At 46.4% G+C, this 22,971-nt stretch overlaps 1 protein-coding gene across 1 annotated transcript in view; it reads right to left on the reverse strand.

The window, feature by feature from the left end:
* ELOVL2 (ELOVL fatty acid elongase 2) overlaps window positions 1-22,971 on the reverse strand; it is a 46,812-nt gene that overhangs the window by 10,222 nt on the left and 13,619 nt on the right. The window contains exons 2-3 of the mRNA XM_055570582.1: window positions 7,156-7,219; window positions 1,660-1,847 (exon numbers count right to left, since the gene is read on the reverse strand). Coding sequence (XP_055426557.1) covers window positions 1,660-1,847; window positions 7,156-7,219 — 252 coding nt within the window. The remainder of the gene's footprint in view (window positions 1-1,659; window positions 1,848-7,155; window positions 7,220-22,971) is intronic.

Here is a 22,971-nt window from a genome sequence, read left to right on the forward strand (position 1 = left end):
TTGAACTGAGAGATGGAAAAGTCTGAGAAGAGAAACAGCAGACCAGTGGGAGCTAAAGCTCACAGTGGAGAAGGAGCTCTGTGCGGGGGTTTCTCCCTAAAAGAGACAAACCCCGTACATGTATGTGGCGGCTCAGGCACTGAACTGCTTTCTCGTTCCTGCCGTCAATGCCTGTTGCGGACTTCGTCCTGACTCATAGGACTGACTGTCTCCTGCACTTGTGCGAGTCTGTCAGCTCTTCGAGAACAGGAACCACCTCTGACCTAGCTGTGGCCCCTGGGCCGCACCAAGCGCGTGCTCTCCGAGTGTCGGCTGAACAGAACTGACGTCCTGACGCTCAAGAGGGAGTGAGGCAGGACGGACGTTGTGTCTCCATCTTACAGCTAAGCTGGCTGAGTGAGTCCCCCAGGGCCGCAGAGGACGTGGAGACCCGCCACTGCGCTCGGGTCTCCTGCCTCCGCTGCGCCGACGCCTCCAGCAGGGCTCACACCTCTGACCGAGTGAGCCCGCCAGGTGGGCCCTGCAGACGCATGGCCGCTGAGACCCGCCCCGGGAAGAGTGCCTCTCTCTGCTGCACAGGGAGGAATAAGCCCGTAAATTACTCTTTTGCAAGCTCATCCAGTGAACTAAAATTGACCCAGGAGGGAAACTAAAATGAAAGTTCCCCTTTTAGACTCAGGTGGTGTGATTTTAGAGCTGTCAGGGTGGCCTTCCTGATCCCAAGTTCTGCCACCTGCACTCTGATGCCTCCAATCCCATAATTAGTGTTTCAAAACAGTCATTTTAGATGATGGTTATTAACCATTATTAGGATGGTGCATATTAGGCTAATTAAAAACAGATTAAAAACTAGGGGTGAGAGGGCCTATGTTTTAGACAAGAATTTATTTCCGTTCAGAATCCAAGGACCCCAGGAAGGCAGCTATGTGTGTGCCACTATTAGCCATTTATAATATATATGAATGATTTTATCCTAAGTTTTCCCCCAAAAGATTCTGTTTTAGTTCTCTCTCTCTCGAGGTTTATTTAACACTTTAAGATTTCCTCTTGTATTACAGTAAATAACCTTTGGCTGTATAGGCAGGGCCATCCATCATTACTTGTTCTTTTTCTTGTGAAATTACTCAGGTTTGGCAAATTATACAGGAATAGGGAAGACATGATGCAATGCAGGCAACTATAGCCAAGCTGGGATGTCACCCCAGGCCTCCGGGAGTTGGTCCTCAGAACACGCAGTGGCCCGGAGATGCGAAGAGCATCCTTTAAGGGATATTATGTTTGCATTTCAGTCAAACTAACTGTATTTAATGTTTAATTAAAAAAAATACTGTTACTCAATAGCTGTCTATCTTCAGGCAAACCAGTTTAACTTTTCTAAGCCTCAGTATGGTAATCTATAAAAGGAGAAAACAATAATACATGATCTTTAAGCCCATTTATATCTAAATTGTGACTTTAAATTACAACTAAAGACTAAGGACTAAAGAAATAGGTCTAAATTACAATAAGAAAAATTCAAGTTAGAAACAAAGACTTCCACCCATTTGGAAGGAATAATATCAGACGCTGGAACAGCTTCTTGAGATATTAAAGATCAGTATTGATAGAAACCGTGGAAAGTTCTGGAATGCCAGATGTAACTGTTTTGCGGACACTTACCTCTGCCAGCATGTATGCGGAGAGAAGTGTGATTCCAAGATTGTACAAGGTGAGGACGCCCCTGAGAGAAAGAGCAGGTCTGTTCCTCATGCATCTGTTGCCCAGCCATATAGACAGCAGGTATAAGACAGTGAGAGAAAAGGTAGGGAGGTAGGAGTCCAGCATGAACCACCCTCTGACTCGAGAATCTGAAAAGAAGCACACGGTGAGAACCCCACGGAGCACCCTGCGCGCTTAGTAAGGAGACGCCGTCTCGTGCGCTGCGTGTGTCGCGCCAGGCCCAGCAGGGAGCCGTGGGCCGCAGCGTGAGCAAGCTGGGTTCGGGTTCCATCCGGAAGAAGAAACCAGTGGGGCTGAAACAGTTAAGGAAGGTTCCACAGCGCGAACAGGGCTTAGGCCGAACATGCAGTGACAAATCAGAGGTGGGAAGTGACCGTTCTCGATGTCTAAGCAGCAGAGTCCTGTGTTTACGCTCAGTAAGCAGCACGCATGTGTATTACTCCATCCCACACAAATGGCTAAGCAAGCGCCAGCACCTGCAGGAGGCCATCGGGCAAGGACGTGAATCCACACCCAGCTCCTGGGTCACTGCACCTTGCTGCTGCCTCCACGGAGCAGCTCTGGGAAGCGGGACAGAGCACGCGTTCATACTGCGCCCTAGCTCCTAGCACCTGCACCCCCTGGAATCAGCTTAGGATCACTATAGAAACCAGGACTGGTTAGAGTCCAGCTGGTCCAAACGGGGCAGTGGGATTACAGGAGGGCGAAGGCGAGAGGCTGGAACGAGCCTTGGAGCTGAGGGTTCGGAATGGAGAACAGGAAACAAACCAAGGACCCAAATCTGATCGTGGATCCAGAGTACGCACAGCCAGGAGGCAAGTGTCCCTTACTCTGGAGAGTGAACACGTACAAACCTAAAGAAGCTTTTCACAAAGATGGCACCGAAGGCAAAGAAGGAAGCCCCTGCCCCCCTAAAGCCGAAGCCAAAGCAAAGGCTTTGAGGCCAAGAAAGCTGTGCTGAAAGGTGGTCCACAGCCACAAACAAAGACCCGGATGTCACCCAACTTCCAGTGGCCCAGAACACTGTGGCTCAGGAGGCAGCTCAAACATCCTTGAAGAGCACCCCCAAGAGAAACAAACTGGACTACTGTGCCATGGTCAAGTTCCCCCTCACCACCGAGTCAGCCATGAAGAAGACAGAAGACCACATCACACGGGTGTCCACTGTAGGTGTCAAGGCCAACACCCAATCCAACAGGCTGTGAAGAAGCCCCCTAAAGCTGATGTGGCCAAGGTCAACACCCTGATCAGGCCTGATGGAGAGGAGAAGGCATATGTTCGACTGGCTCCGGACTATGATGCTTGGATGTTGCCAACAAAATTGGGATCATCTAAACTGAGAGCTTGGCTATAAAGAAAGCTGAGCACCAAAGGATTGATGCTTCTGAACTGTGGTGTGGCAGAACACTCTGGAGAGTCCCTTGGACTGCAAGGACATCCAACCAATCTATCCTAAAGGAAATCAGTCCTGAATATTCATTGGAAGGACTGATGCTGAAGCTGAAACTCCAATACTTTGGCCACCTGATGCAAACAACTGACTCATTTGAGAAGACCCTGATGCTGGGAAAGATTGAAGGCAGGAGAAGGGGGCGACAGAGGATGAGATGGTTGGATGGTATCACTGACTCAATGGACATAAATTTGAGCAAGCTCCAGGAGTTCGTCAGGGACAGGGAAGCCTGGTGTGCTGCAATCCATGGGTTTGCAAAGAGTCAAGACACAGTTGAGCGACTGAACTGAACTGAAACTGAGTCCAGCTGGCTAATTCCAAATATAAAAGTTTTCACTATTAAAAAAAAAACCTAAAGAAAATATACACAATAGAACTATAATACAGTCAGTAATTAGAAAATAACTGGAGGCACAAAGTGATTTTTGTTCTCTGTTCTGCTCCTTTTTGTTGTTGTCTAGAGAGAGAAAATGCTTTGGCCCAGAATTATGAGAACTTCACACTGACTCTGATCTCTGTAAACAGAGCTGTCGGAGCTGGGTTCTCCCTTTTCGGGATCCCTCTGGTCCCCAGAGCCCCAGTTCCCCTTCTGCTCCCCACCACCCCACCCAGCCCCAGGCTTTCCACACCCCGTCCTGCAGAGCACAGTTTCTATGAGCCAAGTGCCCTCTGGAGATCTGTGGCATCACTAATGCTGTGAACTTCCCCCATATGTGACAGAGCTCAAAGGTAAGGGGAGCGTTCCTGCAGCTACCAAGTTAGCTTTCGCACAAGGGGCTCATAACCATCTGTCCTGAGGTCTGCGCACCGTGCCACTTCCTAATGTCCACCTCCACATCTAAAGCCTGCATGTCCTTCAAGGCCCACGTCAAGGGCCTGGCCTCTGAAGGAAGCCACTTCCCACTGCTCTTCCATAACTACAGCTCTTCAGTGTAACAAAACAGTAATCATTTTACAGTTTGCATGTTATCATGGCAATAGTGTGTGTGCTAGTCGCTCAGTCGTGTCCAACTCTTCGCGACCCCATGGGTCACCAGGGAAGCCCGTATAGCTATAGCACTGTTTTTATAATGAACGTTTGCTGAGCACTGATTCTGTGCCACACACAGACCTAAAGCCTTTTATGTGTGTTAACTTAAAATTCTCAAAACAATCTAATTATATAGGTGATCTTATTTTGAACAGCTATATAGAGGTGTCACTGACATATACAGAAAACCCTGCACGCTTTTCCTGTCTACAATCTGATGAGTTTGGACATATGCAAACCCCTGTGTTGCTAACACCACAGTCAAGGTGATGGATAACTCCATCCTACAGGTGGAATTATCTCTGGTTTACAATAGAGAAAAACTGAGTAAAAACAGTTAAGTAACCGGCACTAAACTCTACCCTGCCTCTGCTTATGGTATTGAGTTAAACAGTGTCCCCCAGAAAGGTGTGTTCAGGTCCAAACTCCTGGTCTCTGTAGATGCGGTCTTACTGAGAAATAGGGTCTTTGCAGACACAAACTGGCTAACATGAGGCTGTACCAGGTGAGGTGGGCCCTGCTCAGGGACCTGTGTCCTGATAAGAAGGGGAGGCACAGGAGGAGAAGGCCACGTGGAGATGGAGGCAGAGACAGGGGTGATGGAGCGATGGAGCTCCAGGGCAGCGGCCGGAAAGCCCTGAGCAGGAGGTGTGGACAGAGCGCTCCCGGAAGCGCTGGGCGGGCAAGGCTCTGCTGACACCATGTTTCCAGAACAGGGAGAGAATGAACTGCTGTTGTCTTAAGCTGCACAGTCTGTGGGATTTTTGCTACGACAGCCCCGGAAACGAACACATGTGGTTGACTTCCGCGCTTTGTCTCAGAGGTTCTGGTTTCAGGCTCCAGCCAGTGTACTCTGAGAGGTGAGACTACCTTGTATTTCTACTCAGTCTCACTCATACTTATAGCTGCTTAGTGTGGAGGTGAAGGGGACAGTCATCAAACGCGTGCCCGCCGACAGGTCAAGCGTGCGATGCGGCGCTCGAGGCTATGACTGTCTTGCGTCACAGTCTGTAAACAATGGCCACGGCTGTCAGGGAGGCTCACAACCGCCCTGACCAAAGCCCGGGACCGAGCACTTTAAATCATCGTCTTTGGGACCTGAGACGTTAACTCTGCAGCGGGGTCAGGTATTTGCCCAGAACAATCTCTCTGGATGGTGCCAACATGGCACGGGTACAGCCGGAAAAGGCTTGGGGATGTCTGTCGGTTCCCCAGGGGACTTGCCACACGACTTCAGCCCAGCCACCTCTCAAGGAAGAGGAGGGTGCCTGCCGGCCGGGAGGCTCAGCCTCCTGTCACCACAGACGTCACCTGATCAGCGGTCAACTGTCAACCTCACAGTCTCCTCGCAGCAAAGGAAATTTCCATAAAAATGACCCAAACTGAGCAAACAACTGCAATCCCGTCCTTAACTGCTCCCCGTCCACGTAATTCCAGGTGACAGTGGCCTCACTGATGCCAAAGCTCAGTGTGACCTTGGCTCAGGCAGTGCCTGTTAAGTCTCTGGTGGAGACGTCACATGCCGGCCGGTCGCCCGGAAGCCCCGCGTGCCCGCTGGAGTGCCATGCCCTCGACACTGCCTGCTACGGCAGTGCCGCAGAGGGCATCACACAAAGCGGGCTACGAGCGAGCGGCATCCCACTCTGCCCGCCCCACGGCGTCATCACAAGGAGGAAATGGAAAACAAAACGAAGACCAAAGACAATGTGAATACACAGACGAATATATTTGAAAGCTCTCTACAATCAGAGTATCATCTCACGAACACTATGTAAGTAGTCACTCGCTCAGGATACTTTACGCAGCCTGTGTCTCTGCATGATTCTATTTAAAGATTCTGAGAAACTGGAAAACCTCATTTCCCTCTCCTCCCACCCCCTAATGCTGAGGAGACAACTTGTAAATTCTCCAGCTTTGTGAATCAGCAAGGCTCAAGGGAAACAAAGCATGCTCTTGAGACTTTTCTCATTTATTTGCAAAATATACAGTGTCTAATAGGTTCCTAGGACTGTTAAGACACCGTGGAGATACCAGTCATGGGTCCTGTCCTCATGGAAGAAAGAGCTATTAATCAAGTGCATGAAGGAAATAAACAGAAGTTGAAACAGAGCATAATGAGAGGTTTAAGAGTCGCTGCTTTTGAGGGCAGATCTCCGCCGTCCTGGTGAGGGAAAGGCTATCTGAGGAGGCGACGGTTAAGCGGACATCCGATGGTGTAAGAAGGAGCTGACCGTGCTGGGGAGCAGCAGCATAGGAATGCATTTTACATTCAGAGGAAGGAAAAGATGTCTAGAGCGTGGGGAGAGTGGACAGCTGGGGCCGGACAGTACAGGGCTGCGTGGTCCACGAGGAGCTGGGTTTTATCCTGAGGATGCAGGGAAGACCTGATGGGTTTTAAGCTCGAGTGCTGCACAATATGACTTAGGCTTTTGAAGTCTTATTGCAGCTGCCACTGAGCAGACGATGAGGAAGGGCAGCCGCGTCAGGAGGCCCCCCGTGGTCTGAGTGGGCGGTGATGGACGAACCACCAGGACCCTCCGGATGGCTGAGAGCTGAGGAGTCTGAACCGTGGCTCTGGGCAGGGAAAGCCCAGCGTGTCTAGAGGGAGTCTATCGGACAGGGAGGGGCAGAGAGACCGTGTGTGAGGATGTGGGAGGCAGGTGGAGGAGGGGAGGAGAGGAAGAAGCAGGCTTGGAAGGAAAGGACTGCCACCATGGCAGCCGCGGAGGGACCAGAGGCACGGATGGCACTGCGCTGTGTTCCTGCCCCCAGGAGAGGCTGGAGGGCAGGAGGCGGGGGCCCTGCAGGGACTGGGGTGGGGGGCCCCGGGGGGAGGGGCGGCAGGTCTCTCAGGGGAGGCGCCAGACTGTTCCCAAGACACCTGCAAGGGCACCATCCTCTTCTCTAACTAGACGGTGCTCCTTCCACATTGAGTTCTCAAGTTCTCACTCACCCCGAGGTCCAAACATATTGTCCAAAAAAGCATTGACTTCATCATCAAAGGCCTTTAGATGCTCCTGAAAAGACAAAGAAAAAATGATTTAAGCAGATGGTTCTGGAATCTCTCAAAATGAACCACTGCCAACAACACACGGTTGACAGAATCCAAGGGTCCTGGCCTCGGGGACTTTTGACTGCGGAGATTTACGGGAGGTGGGCCAGGGATGCAGCCTCACCATCACCAGCCTGTAAGGACTGGGAAGGAAACAGTTTCTCTTTCCATTTCTTAGGTAAGAGGAGTCTTGGAGGACAGTTTGGAACCTTCAAACATTGAAGGGTGACTGACTGTCCCATGTCCTTTGAGGATGCTTAGAGAGGTAGAAGCTTCTCCACAAACAAATCCTACTGTTGCAGTTCCTGGGCTATGTGCAAACCACATGGAAGTCTACACCCGCAGGACACACACAATATCTGTGTGCAAGCCACAGGGAGAATCTACACCCACAGGACACACACAACATCTGTGTGCAAGCCACAGGGAGAGTCTACACCCGCAGGACACACACAACATCTGTGTGCAAGCCACAGGGAGAGTCTACACCCGCAGGACACACACAACATCTGTGTGCAAGCCACAGGGAGAGTCTACACCTGCAGGATGCATGTAACATCTGTGTGCAAACCACAGGGAGAGTCTACACCCGCAGGACGCACATAACATCTGTGTGCAAACCACATGGAAGTCTACACCCACAGGACACACACAATATCTGTGTGCAAGCCGCAGGGAGAGTCTACACCCACAGGACACATGTAACATCTGTGTGCAAGCCACAGGGAGAGTCTACACCTGCAGGACGCACATAACATCTGTGTGCAAACCACATGGAAGTCTACACCCGCAGGACACACACAATATCTGTGTGCAAGCCACAGGGAGAGTCTACACCTGCAGGACGCATCTAATGTCTGAATGCAGGCCACAGAGTCTACACCCTCTGGACGCACATAATGTCTGAGCAAGCCACAGGGACAGTCTACACCCACAGGATGCACGTAACTTCTGTGGGCAAGCCACAGAGAGTCTACACTCGCAGGATGTGTGAAATATCGGTGTGCAAGCCACAGGGAGAGTCTACACCCACAGGACACAACCTAATATTAAAGAAAAATTCAGCTGAACTGTATTTCACAAAGCTAAACATAAAACCACAAAGACAACTCATTTTTCAAGGAAGGAAATTAGGTACTATGGCTATTTTTCCCATTGTCTTTGTTTTGTTTTTCAAAACATTTTCAGTACATTAGCATCCATTTACTATTACAATAGATAGTGTCACTAGGGTACCCCCAATTAATTACCGCCGCTTTAGTGGGTTCAGGGTGGGACTGGAGAGTTTCTGCTAAGCATCAGGTGGCTGATAAGCTGGCTGCTGGCCCCTCTTCATGCTGGAGTGCCATCATACCGCTCAGAATACCTGCTCAGGTGTTCCCTTCCCCTGCTGCTAAGGTCTGGAGCACCTCCTCCAGGAAAGGTAGGAAGAGATGAACAATGCACAGTGTTCCTAGGAAAGGGAACTCTGACAAGGATTTCAGGTGAGTGGACTGGTCTCTGACAGCAAGTGAGTTTCCTGGATGGTTGTCAGGAAGTTCACGCAGAACATTCTCCCTAATCAACAGCTGGTGTGCAGTCAAATGCAGTTTATTCTCAAAGACAATCTAAGTGCCAAAGAGGAGAATCAGAAAAGAAGGTGTGTGTTGGTGATCAGCACTTACTGTCTGCGCCTGTCCCACATTCATGGCATTGATCTGGAGGGAATTTCAAGGAAACGTAGGTCTCTGGGAACCTCAGGCAGCTTGGGGAGGAGGATGAGGATGAAAGACGAGCATTTATTAGCACCCACGACTTGCTGACCAGTGAATCAGGACCTTTATTATTTCACTGTATCTCTATGGAAAGTATACAGACTAAACTGGGCTTCCTTGGTGGCTCAGTGGTAAAGAGTCCGCCTGCCAGTGCGGGGGACATGGGTTTGATCCCTGGTCTGGGAAGATCCCACATGCGGCGGAGCAACTAAGCCCGTAAGCCAGAGCTACTGAGCCTGTGCTGTGTGCCTGGAGCCCGTGCTCTGCAACAAGAAGATGCCTCAGCGAGGAGCCCGTGCACCACAGCTACAGAGTAGCCCCTCTTGCCCCAACTAGAGACAAGCCCACACAGCAATGAAGACCCAGCACAGCCAAAAATATATAAATAGATAAATTAGAAAAAAAAAAACCCCAACTATCTGAACTAAACCCACTTTGGAAGATTTTAAATAGGGTTTTTATCTTTGGTTTCCATGAGGGACATCCTGGGAGACCTCCAGATTGGGGAAAGGTCAGTTACCTAACATCTCAAGGTGAAACGGTTTTATTTGCGCTGCTGTCCAAATAGGGCAGACCTGTCTAGAGGCCTCTCATTCCCAAGCAAAGAAGGTTAACCTCGCTGATGTACCCACCCTCACGACAAACACCAACGAAATCTTTTCCATTGCCACATCTACCCCCAATGCTTAAACTTTTCCAGTTTGTTTGCTAGCATTCAAAATCCATCTTCCAGCGTCAGCAGATCTAATACAATGCTAAAAGTCACAAGGCTTGTATTACTTCTATTATCTTTCAGAAATTCAGTCACAGTGGAGGAAAACAGAAACAAAAGAAAAGCTAAGAAGAGAAGCCAGGAAGGGCAAACAGAATGAAAGATAACTATGAATGAATTCTTTCAGTCATTAACTGCATGATTTATTAACCAATTTTCTGGACATTACCATGTATCAGCACCATGTTAGATGCTGACATATGAAGTCAAATGAGGCATGGCCCTTATCGTCACATAGGCTAACAGACAAGTCATCAGTAATTAGGGGTCAGTTTCTTAAGTATGATAGGAAGGGTTAACAGCGGTGCGCTGTAAGAACCATGAGAAAGGAAATGTTGCTGCTGCTGCTGCTAAGTCACTTCAGTCGTGTCCCACTCTGTGCGACCCCATAGACGGCAGCCCACCAGGCACCTCCATCCCTGGGATTCTCCAGGCAAGAACACTGGAGTGGGTTGCCATTTCCTTCTCCAATGCATGAAAGTGAAAAGTGAAAGCGAGGTTACTCCAGCCATAAAAAAGCGTCCTTGAGTATATTGTTCATAATTACATGAATAAAAAGGGAAAGAAGGTTGTTCCCAAGGCGGCAGGGGGAATCCTGGGTTTTCCTGGTGGCAAAGAAGGTGGTAAAGAATACACCTGCCAAGACAGGAGACATGGGTTTGATCTTTGGTCCAGGAAGATCCCACATGCTGCAGAGCAACTAATAAACCCATGGGCCACAGCTACTGAGCCTGTGCTCTAGAGCCCAGGGAGCCACAACTACTGAAGCCCACACCCTGCGACGAGAGAAGCCCCCGCAATGAGTAGCCCAAGCACCGAAACTAGAGAGTCGCCCCTGCTCACCACGACTAGAGAAAAGCCTGCACAGCAACGAAAACCCAGCACAGCCAAATAAATAGTTTAAAAAAAAAAAACATACTTTAAAAAAAAAAAAAATCCTGCCACTTGTGACAACATGGGTGGACCTTGAGGGCATGATGCTGGGTGAACAACTAAGTCAGACAGAGAAAAAAAAGAATACCGTATGATCTCACTTATGTACGGAATTTGAAAGAAACAAAACCAAATAACCAAACTGAGATACAGAGAACAGACTGGTGGTTGCCAGAGGTGGGGGCTGGGAGGTGGGAGAAGTGGTGAAGGGGGTCAAAAGGTACAAACTTCAAGTTATTAAAAAAAGATTAAGCCCCAGCGATGCAATGTACAGCATGGTGACCACAGTTAGCAACACTGTGTTGACACCACCGTGTGTAAAAGAGACGGCTCGTGGGAAGCCGCTATACAGCACAGGAGGCTCCGCTCAGTGCTCGGTGACGGCCTAGATGAGTGGCTGGGGGGAGTGGGCCAGGGGAGATGTGTATACTCATGGCTGCTGGCTGGGCTTCCCTGGTGGCTCAGATGATAAAGAATCCCCCTGCAATGCAGGAGACACGGGTTCGAGCCCCGGGTCGGGAAGATCCCTGGAGAAGGAAATGGCAAAACCCGCTCCAGTATTCTTGCTGGAGAATCCCGTGGACAGAGGAGCCTGACAGGCTACAGTCCATTGGGTCACAGAGTCACACATGACTGAGCAACTAACAGCAGGCCACGATGGCTGATTCCCACTGTCGTTCAACAGAAGCTAACGCAACACTGTAAAGCGATTATACTCCAATTTACAAAATAATAACAATACTGTATTGAGTATTTGAAAGTTGCTAAGAGAGTAGATCTTAAAAGTTATCTCACAAGAAAAAAATGGTAACTGTTGATGTTAACTAGACTTACTGTGGTGTTCATTTTGCAGTGTCTATAAATACCAGATCACTATACCGTACACCCGAAACAAGAGGAAAAATACTAGATTTCATTTATAGCTCTTATAAAGTCAGCCTTCCAGGAGGAGCTGCCGCTTTGTTGAGTTTTGAAGGATTCCAGGACGTCGTCTAGACGAAGCAGCAGCAGCAGCAGCAAACACAGGGAGACGCCACTCAGCTGGGAGACGCTCGTGGCCAGGGCCCCTGGTGACCTTTCTGACAGACAGAAGCGAAGCCAACCGGGGAAGGTCAGAAACCTGGGGACAGTTACCTCTTTGGTTCTGAGTTCTTTAAAACAGTTATTGAGGATGCAGTTTAAAAAGACAAGGATGAGATGGCTTCGGAAGAACAAATCCGAGTTCCCACGGGGTCAGGAAAAGGTAAGCTGAAGTACAGAGCTGGGGCAGCGTTAGTCACCCAGGACGAACTCGGAGCAAAGGGTGAGAGCGCAGCCTGGGTACCGAGTTCGCAGCTGCACTCTGGCTCCTGCGTGTGGAAACACAGGCGGATGAATGGATAAATAGACTGTGATATAGCCTACAATGAAATACTACTCTGCAACATAAAGGAATGAACTATTGATGCAAACACGTGTTGATGAATCTCAAAATTATGATGTAGCATTAAAGAAGCTAGACCCCCCACAAAACAAAACAAAACAAAACAAAAAAATACACAGCTTCCATTTACATGAAATTCCAGAAAATAATCTATGTGACACAAAATCAGTGGTTGCCCAGGGTAGCAGGATAGAGGAGCAGAATAGCCTTCAAAAATGAGAGGGAAACAGGGAACATTTTCATACAGACGTGTGAGAGAATTTCTAGCAGCAGAACAACACCCCAAGGTGTGCGAAGGGTGTTGTTCTTTAGGGAAAAAAATCTAGTGGGAAATGATTCCATATGGAAAGTAGCATTTACAGAGAAGAATAAAGAGCATCCGAAATGTCTCTACCTGATCACAGAGCCTCAACCCAGAGCCAGCTAACCTCCGCCCACCTGACCACGTCCACTGCCACGCCAGCATTCCCTCCCACACCCCCAGCATCCCACCCCCGGAGCAGTGCTGGGGGTCACCCAGGTGACGCCCTGCGCCTGCCTTCAGAGACCACCCACCGATATTACATCATCTTTCACTTTCACTCTACCTGAAGTACTGCATCCTCTTATAAAAGAAAGTTTGGGGACATCATCATAGATTTCTTTTTTAAAGCTTTCACTGAACACAACTAAAAATTTTCCATGCTCTAATGATCATGCTCTTGAAATGTGCTTTGATTATAATCAAGGCTTCCCAGGTGGCCCAAGTGGTAAAGACCTGCCTGTCAATGCAGGAGATGTAAGAGACGCACGTTCGATCCCTGGGTTGGGAAAATCCCCTGCGGGAGGGCATGGCAACCCACTCCAGTGTTCTTGCCTGGAGAATCTCCATGGACAGAGGAACCGGGCAGGCATGGGGTCGCAGAGTCAGACACGACTGAGGTGACTGAGCACAGCACCAAGCATTTCACTGCATATTCTACTCTGTGAAACTCACACTCGCTGTACACTGTGAGTCTGTAACTGTATACTGGTTATGTGACCATACATTTCACAGGCAGTTTAGTAATTACCTGTCTCCACAAACCCATTAGACAGCATCTGCACCGTGGAAACAGAAATAAAATCACTTTTCCTTTTATGTGTTGTATCTGAATACAATATTCTGAAAGTGGCCTACTGAGGGAAGAATGCAGAGAAACTGGTGGCCCCTTTTGATCAGGATGCTGTATTTCTATTAAAGTATCAGAAGACTGCATTCACACTCACACCAGTCAGCCACTGCCAACAAGCATTTCCAGGTACGTCTCATGTTGCGTGTGTGCATGCTCAGTCGTGTCCGATTCTTTGCGACTCCATGGACTGTAGCCCACCAGGCTCCACTGTCCATGGGATTTTAAAGGCAAGAGTACTAGAGTAGGTTGCCATTATGCTGCTGCTGCTGCTGCTAAGTTCCTTCAGTCGTGTCTGACTCTTAGCCACCCCATGGACTGCAGCCCACCAGGCTCCTCCGTCCATGGGATTTTCCAGGCAAGAGTACTGGAGTGGGGTGCCATTGCCATCTCCAAGGTTGCCATTATGTTTCATGTTAATTGCTATCAAATTCAAGCTTTACCCATTCTATACTTACACAACCGATTTTTTTTTTACTTGAATGGAATTTAGACCTTTATCCCTTTTGAATTTATCTTCATTTCCAGCCCCACCTTGTACTCTGAAGATTATGCAAACTCCAAATATTTATTTTGCCTTTGGGCTTAGTCACTTTTAAAGTCTCGGCACCTTTATTCAAATTACTAATGAAAACAAGTGGCATAGTCTGCGTGTTACAAACTGAATGTTTGTTTCTCTCATATTTGTATGTTGAAGCCTCTCCCCCAATGACAGGGCCTTTGGGAGATAATTAGATTTTGATGACCTGATGAGGGTGGGTCTTCATGATCGGATTAGTGCCCTAATTATATTAGGTTCCCCTGCCAGTTGTTTTGCAAGTTATGATCTTCTCTCCAAGAATAAGGAAAGAAAACTGAACCAACATTATTTCTTTTATAATATTCTGGTCTCATTAAAAGATATTATTAAATAACTTGCCTTCATTTCAAGTGTATAAAGTGAAATCTGCTATACAGAAAAAGAGTCAATCTCACAGTTAGAAAATACAGCCATTCAGGGATTCTATACGGGGTATGTGAGGAGCCAGGAAAGCTGCTAAGGCTGTGATGCAAGATATTTGCAATGATTACTACAACTTCTATTTCCCCAGGAAGTTGTGAGTGAATACCAAACTCCTTGGAGATTTAACCCAAGGCCAGATAGTTGTATTCAGGACACCTTGGAACAGTACCAGCTTCTGTGTTTGGGCACATGGGGAAGAATGAAACTCTTTCACAATTAACAGCAGTGATGAAAGGAGATTCTGTTTGTATGTGCTCTGGTTATCAAGTGCTGACCAGAGGGGAGGCAGGTTGGCTGTTCTGCATGTACAAGTGCTATCCTTCCGAAAATGAAAACAAAGCAAAGCTTTTAATGGTTTCTTGTAAAAGACATGGGCCAGACTTTATTTCTAATTTTTAGCGATAATCACACCTTTGTCTTCTACCTATTTATACATCTATATTCTATTTCTATATGGTCTAAACGTATCTACAGGGGCTTCCCTGGCAGTCCAGTGGTTGGGACTTTGTCTTCCAACGCAGGGGGTGTGGGTTTGATCCCTGGTCGGGGGGCTAAGATCCCACATGCCTCAGGCCCCAAAAATCAAAACTTAAAACAGAAACAATATTGTAGCAAATTTAATAAAGACTTTAAAAATGGTCCACATTAAAAAAAAAAAAAAACAACCACAAAACCTTAAAAACAATACCCACAGCATTTCAGTAAATTCATGGTAACATCAAAAGATGTGTACTGCTAATCCTAAGAGACAATGTGTGAGTCACATGGATAGACTATATTATATTCTCCTTCTTTCAAGCTATAAAAACCAAGCAGTGAGTGGGAGCTAGAGAGCACTCCAGAACCTCCCTGCGGGGTGAAGCCCTCATCGCAGCCTCTGTGCAAGTACGACTGACAGCGGCAGTTGCGTCACACGCCGCCGTGTGAAGCCTCCTCTAAAAGATAAGGGGAATCATGCCTTTTCCTTAACATTTCCATCCAGATGTCAAATCAAACTCAGCACCATCAGCAGGCTCTAAGAGGAAAAGAAGTCATAGAAAGGCAAATGCAGTCTGAGCTGTATGTGAAGAAGAAGAAAAAAAGGCTTTTTCTGATGGTCACGCACTGGTCATAGCAAACACCCTCTTCTAACAACACAAGAGACGACTCTACACATGGACATCACCAGATGGTCAACACCGAAATCAGACTGATTATATTCTTTGCAGCCAAAGATGGAGAAGCTCTATACAGTCAGCAAAAACAAGACCAGGAGCTGACTGTGGCTCAGATCATGAACTCCTTATTGCCAAATTCAGACTTAAATTGAAGAAAGTGGGGAAAACCACTAGACCATTCAGGTATGAGCTAAATCAAATCCCTTATGATTATACAGTGGAAGTGAGATATAGATTTAAGGGATTAGATCTGATAGACAGAGTGCCTGATGAACTACGGACAGAGGTTTGTGACATTGTACAGGAGACAGGGATCAAGACCAACCCCATGGAAAACAAATGCAAAAAAGCAAAATGCCTGTCTGAGGAGGCCTTACAAATAGCTGTGAAAAGAAGAGAAGTGAAAAGCAAAGGAGAAAAGGAAAGATATAAGCATCTGAATGCACAGCTCCAAAGAATAGCAAGGAGAGATAAGAAAGCCTTCCTCAGTGATCAATGCAAAGAAATAGAGGAAAACAACAGAATGGGAAAGACTAGGGGTCTCTTCAAGAAAATTAGAGATACCAAGGGAACACTTCATGCAAAGATGGGCTTGATACAGGACAGAAATGATATGGACCTAACAGAAGCAGAAGATATTAAGAAGAGGTGGCAAGAATACACAGAACTGTACAAATAAGATCTTGATGACCAAGATAATCACGATGGTGTGATCACTCACCTAGAGCCAGACATCCTGGAATGGGAAGACAAGTGGGCCTTAGAAAGCATCACTAGGAACAAAGCTTGTGGAGGTGATGGAATTCCACTTGAGCTATTTCAAATCCTGAAAGATGATGCTGTGAAAGTGCTGCACTCAATATGCCAGCAAATTTGGAAAACTCAGCAGTGGCCACAGGACTGGAAAAGGTCAGTTTTCATTCCAATCCCAAAGAAAGGCAATACCAAAGAATGCTCAAACTACCTCACAACTGCACTCATCTCACAGGCTAGGAAAGTAATGCTCAAAATTCTCCAAGCCAGGCTTCAGCAGTATGTGAACCATGAAGTTCCAGATATTCAAGCTGGTTTTAGAAAAGGCAGAGGAACCAGAGATCAAATTGGCAACATCCACTGGATCATTGAAAAAGCAAGAGAGTTCCAGAAAAACATCAATTTCTGCTTTAATGACTATGCCAAAGCCTTTGACTGTGTGGATCACAATAAACTGTGGAAAATTCTGAAAGAGATGGGAATATCAGACCACCTGACCTGCCTCTTGAGAAACCTATCTGCAGGTCAGGAAGCAACCATTAGAACTGGACATGGAACAACAGACTGGTTCCAAATAGGAAAAGGAGTATGTCAAGGCTGTATATTGTCACCCTGCTTATTTAACTTATATGCAGAGTACATCATGAGAAATGCTGGGCTGGAAGAAGCATAAGCTGGAATCAAGATTGCCGGGAGAGATATCAATAACCTCAGATATGCAGATGACACCACCCTTATGGCAGAAAGTGAAGAGGAGCTAAAAAGTCTCTTGATGAAAGTGAAAGAGGAGAGTGAAAAAGTTGGCTTAAAGCTCAACATTCAGAAAATGAAGATCATGGCATCTGGTCCCATCACTTCATGGGAAATAGATGGGGAAATAGTGGAAACAGTGTCAGACTTTATTTTTGGGGCTCCAAAATCAGTGCAGATGGTGATTTCAGTCATGAAATTAAAAGACGCTTACTCCTTGGAAGGAAAGTTATGACCAACCTCGATAGCATATTCAAAAGCAGAGACATTACTTTGCCAACAAAGGTCCGTCTAGTCAAGGCTATGGTTTTTCCAGTGGTCATGTATGGATGTGAGAGTTGGACTGGGAAGAAAGCTGAGTGCCAAAGAATTGATGCTTTTGAACTGTGGTGTTGGAGAAGACTCTTGAGAGTCCCTTGGACTGCAAGGAGATCCAACCCGTCCATCCTAAAGGAGATCAGTCCTGGGTGTTCATTGGAAGGACTGATGCTGAAGTTGAAATTCCAAGACTTTGGCCACCTCATGTGAAGAGCTGACTCATTGGAAAAGACCCTGATGCTGGGAGGGATTGGGGGCAGGAGGAGAAGGGGATGAAAGAGGATGAGATGGCTGGGTGGCATCACCGACTCGATGGACATGAGTTTGAGTGAACTCCGGGAGTTGGTGATGGACAGGGAGACCTGGCATGCTGTGATTCATGGGGTTGCAAAGAGTCGGACACAACTGAGCAACTGAACTGAACTGATATTTATGATGGCGTCAGAATTTTACACACTGATTTTAGGTACCTCATGTTATTCTGAGCACCTTCTGGATGTCACCTTAATTAATGTCATCAATCAACATTCAACCATAAGGCCAACACTGTCTCCCAAAACACTGCGCTGAGGATAAAAACAAGACAACTCTATGGGGGGTGTGGAGAGGAGAGAGCAGTGAGAAGTATTATCTATCTGACAGATGAGATAAGGCAGAAGATACAATGATTATAACTATACATCATGCATGGCTAAGCTGATTATTTCTGCCAAGATACCATGTCAAAATAAAGAAAATTACGTAAGTCTTTGACACCCATATTTTTTAAAACAGCTGCTGCTGCTAAGTCACTTCAGTCGTGTCCGACTCTGTGCGACCCCATAGACAGCAGCCCACCAGGCTCCCCCGTCCCTGGGATTCTCCAGGCAAGACCACTGGAGTGGGCTGCCATTTCCTTCTCCATTTAAAACAGCATTGCATCACAAATCTCTCCTAGTTCTTCCCAAGCTATTGTTTTGAATCCTGTTAGATGAGCACTTTTATGAAGTATTACCATTCTTAATCTTTTTTTTCTTTTTTTAGCCTCATGGCATGTGGTATCTTAGTTCCCAGACCACCTCAGTCCCCTGCAGTGGAAAGGTCTTAACCTTTGGACCACCAGAGAAGGCTCACTATCCTTAATCTTACTGACAAGTCATTTCTGTTCAGCGGAGAATAGAAAGCATTTTGCAGTGTGTTTTCTCAATTTTCTTTAAAGTGCTAAGCAACAGATGCTTCAAGCCCTCCTCTGTGGTCCCCACCCTCTATCTCTTCTTCCAATTAAGACAGCCATCCCTTTCTTTGCCTATATAAGAATTTTGAAGCTACTACTGGAGATCAACATAAAACACAGTGATTTACTTTATTAGATAACTAAATAAAAATATTTTTAACTTCATATATGGTGCCAGTGTCTTAAGTATGTTGGCCCAACAGGTAATTTGGAAATGAGCTGGGCATACAGGACTGAAGTCGGTGAAACTGAATCTACAGGCTTTCAGAGGAACACTGAGTCGTTTCTTTGGCAAGCTGGGTTACTTCACTCATTTTCATTCAATAATTTTTTAGTTTAACTTCATGCAAGCAAGGCCTTTTGAATGCTTATCTGCCATGTAACTTTTAATAGAGTAGAAGAAATATTTTAAAGTGAATACATGCCTGAAGAAGTGAAAGTCTCTCAGTTGTGTCTGACTCTTTGTGACCCCATGGAATTCTCCAGGCCAGAATACTGGATTTAGTAGCCGTTCCCTTCTCCAGGGGATCTTCCCAACCCAGCTAAAGCAGCTATAAAAGGCTCACAGTGTTTTCCCTCCCAGTCTTTAAAAGAGAAAAGATAAATTCAGTAATGCTAACGGGTACCACCTCTGGGCAGTAGAACTGGGGTGAGCAACATTCCAGAGTTCTATTTAGGAAGGTACAGGATGCTGAGCATGTGAACTTCACTAGTGACCTCACTTGATTCTAGTTGTTTCTAGTTATTTCTCAAGTTGTGGCCCAACTTAGAATCTAGAGACTTAAGAGACAGAAAAAGCTCCCCAGTCTGAGTGTGTGAAAATGGGTGTTGGATTTAGAAATGTGGAAATGTGGAAATGTGGAAAGTCAAAGGAGGAGATGTTAGACAGGGTTTTTTTTTGTTTGGTTTTCTTTGTTGTTGTTGTTTTAAAGAAAGTCTGACCAACTAATTTGCATGGCTTCTAAACAGCCCCAAGGCTGAAAATGGAAAGACCACCGCAGCCAGCAGCAGGCTGGGAGAAAAGGTCAGAAGACGCCTGCTGGGCTGCGAGCTTCAGCTGCACAGCACATGGTGGGAAATCCTTAGCAATCCTTCTCGGCTGTAACACCAAGGACCAGCCAACTCTTCCACGTTAATCCTAGACTCGGGTTAGGTGTTATATTACAGATCTCTGGGACAGCCACCAAGCAGCTGATTCTTAAATAGCAAGTCTGCTTGATTTCTTCACCAGACAAGCTAGAAATTGTGGGGAAATGGAAGCATTTTATTTTTTTCATGTCTATTGTCTCACTAAAATAGAGCCCTTAAGCCCACCAGGACACGCAGCATGAGGCAGCAGCTGCTAACATCAAAGGGAAAACCTTAGAACACACACACGCTTTCCCCGGGTTCTCTCTTCCCTGAGTGAGGAGGAGCCCGATTTTCACCTAACTGTTTATAAGCCTAAATGTTAGTCACTCAGTCGTGCCCGACTCTCTGTGACCCAATGCACTGCAGCCCACCAGGTTCTTCTGTCTATGGGATTTTCCAGGCAAGGATACTGGAGTGGTTTTTCATTTCCTTCTTCAGGGGATCTTCCCGACCCAGGGACTGAATCTGGGTCTCCTGTGCTGCAGGCAGATTCTTCACAGACTGAGCTACCAGGGACTTATTCTAGCTTGCTATTCCTTCAATCTCAAGAATTTCCTAATAGAGTCACTTAAATATGTTCACAGACAAAGCTATGTAACTCCATGACAGCAATGGTTATCTTCAGTTCAGTTCAGTCGTGTCCGACTCTTTGCAACCCCACGAACCGCAACACGCCAGGCCTCCCTGTCCATCACCGATTGCCAGAGTCCACCCAAACCCATGTCTGTTGAGTTGGTGAAGCCATCCAACCATCTCAGACTCTGTTGTCCCCTTCTCTTCCTGCCCTCAATCTTTCCCAGCATCAGGGTCTTTTCAAATGAGTTAGTGCTTTACATCAAGTGGCCAAAGTATTGGAACTTCAGCTTCAACATCAGTCCTTCCAATAGTTATTTTAGCTTAGGATAAAATCTTTTAGGATAAAATATATTCATGTCAGTCTCATAAGGGTAACTTGCATGCACTTAGCAGAGTGTCAGAATGTAGGACTGATTCAATGTTACACATGTATTAATTAAAGCTCCCAGAAGGGGCTTTCCCAGTTTCGTGAGATCTCTTAAAGGAGATGCCCACACATTTATTTACCCACTGAGTAAAGATGACTGCTTCCCTATAAAGTCAGCAACCATCTTCATGTGGCAGAAAGCACTGGAACACGAGTTAAGGGACCCAGTTCTTGCCCGGAAACCGGCACCAACAAGTACTGTGACCGTGAACCTCATTTACAAAATATGGGGGGAAAAATCAAGGCATCTAATTCAACTTTGCAGCCAAAGTCAGAAATGCTTGATTTCCACAATAATTTTGATAGAAACCCACCCACCCAACTGGAAAGCCTCTAGAGAAACACTTCGCACTGCTTGGCAAGGTAGCACGGTCTATTTTTAGAATGTTTCTCATTTTTAGGAAACCATTCCTTATTTTGGGTTAAAAATCTTTCTCCATCCAACGGTTACCCACCAGTCCTAGTTCTCTCTAAAATCACACACGACCAGGACCGTTTTCCTTTCACCTGAGAGCCCTGAACATACCTGACATTTCACACCAAGCCGTCACTTCTTCCAAAAGCCTCAGTAAACTCCCCTTCCCTGCTCTCCCTCCCAACTTTGTTGTCTGGCCTTTCCTGCTCCCTTCTTCCTCCTCCCATTAATTCATAAACTATCAGACACCCATCCACAGACGTGACAGGCACTCTCGACCCTCGCTGTCTTCAGCTTTCTCTTCTGGATTTATTCCAGTTAGTCTGTCAATATCTTTGTAAAATACAGAGCCTTCAGAAGTGAACATTCTCAGAATGTGGCAGAACTATTACCTTACTGTGAATAGGAGTAACCAATTTCCATTGATATAACCAATTCCTTTTGCCTGTGCCTAAAAACTTCCCCCAATACCATACCTCCAAATGGGCCAAATTTGGACTTTTGTTGGGGAGAATCTACTGACATAGATTTCTCTTCTCTTCCATCAACTAAATGATGACTATAGAGCTTCTTAATGCAGTGTATGAGTTGCTTAATCTCTTTGGGGATTTGGTTTTGCTTTAGATTTGGATGTAGCGCTTTAACTCCGGAATAGAATAGCTTCTTGCCCTAGGCTATACACCTCCATTGAGGTGGCTGCTCTGATAAGCTCCAGCTTCATTTAACTTTACATTTATCTGACTCTTCAGTTTGGCCACTTTTTATAGATTTTACTCTTGGCAAGAAGCTGGTGGCAACGAACAGGCTGATCTGTGATTGAATGGCTTCAGCCCAGAGTAACTATTTCCATTAGCAGAGAACTGCCTACGAGTTGTAAAAATGGGTGTAGGTTCTCCTTTCCTTCTTTTTACATACTGACTGGTTCATAAAGAAAGCACTACATTCTCCTTCATTAGTTACCTACAGCTGTCAGGAAGCGAGATTTTTTTTAAAAAAAAAAGTTTTTTGAATTTTAAAACAATCAGGAATTCCTAATTTCAGAATTACCTCCAATATCACTGATTTCTTCATTATAGAAACTAGATGATAATAGTCTTCCCAGGTGGCGCTAGTGGTAAAGAATCTGCCTGCCAACTTAAGGCATGGGTTTGATCTCCTAGGATCGGTTTGATCTCTGGAGGAGGAAATGGCAACCCACTCCGGTATTCTTGCCTGGGAAACCCCATGAACAGAGGAGCCTGGTAGGTGACAGTCCATGGGGTTGCAGAGAGTTGGACACGACTGAGCACGCAGCACACACACAGATAATAATAATTGCAGTAATAAATGAAAATGGAATGTGTTTATCAGGAATAAGCTGTTGTATTTATTGGGGATATTAGATACTATTATCTCACTTAATTCTTTCAGCTACTCTATAAAATAGGTATTTTCACCTCCTTCAACAGAGCAGGAAAGTGAGGCTTTGAGAAGTAAAGCAACTTGTCTAACTTCCATGAGCTAATAAATGATGAACCACTACCCTCTGCTTAGAGGAATGTTGTGCCTTCTTGCCACCCACTCAGCTGGTGATTATTTTTAGCCAATCCTGGGTCTGGTGTGTGTGGGGGTTATCTTAAAGGAGACAGCATGGCATTCAGGGTGGTTCCTTGGAAAGAATGGGAGTTTTACAAGGGTTCTAGTCTTGGTTCTGACACTAAGTAGCTGTATAACCTTGGGCAAGATAATCATCTGGGAGTAACATCTTTGCTATCTATAAAATAAGTATCCCAACTTATGTGAAGCTTAGCGGATGTCGTATCTGTGAAAGCATCTATGATGGGCCTGCGCCCGAAGCAGACGCTTGACAGGTGTTCATTCATTGCCTGCATTTTCAGGCCCCCACTGAGCAGCACACTACACTGTCACGTCTGTGTCTCTTTTCCACCATCACCCTTGGAT

The sequence above is a fragment of the Bubalus kerabau genome, chromosome 3 (assembly GCF_029407905.1).
Source record: "Bubalus kerabau isolate K-KA32 ecotype Philippines breed swamp buffalo chromosome 3, PCC_UOA_SB_1v2, whole genome shotgun sequence".
Lineage (NCBI taxonomy): Eukaryota > Metazoa > Chordata > Mammalia > Artiodactyla > Bovidae > Bubalus > Bubalus kerabau.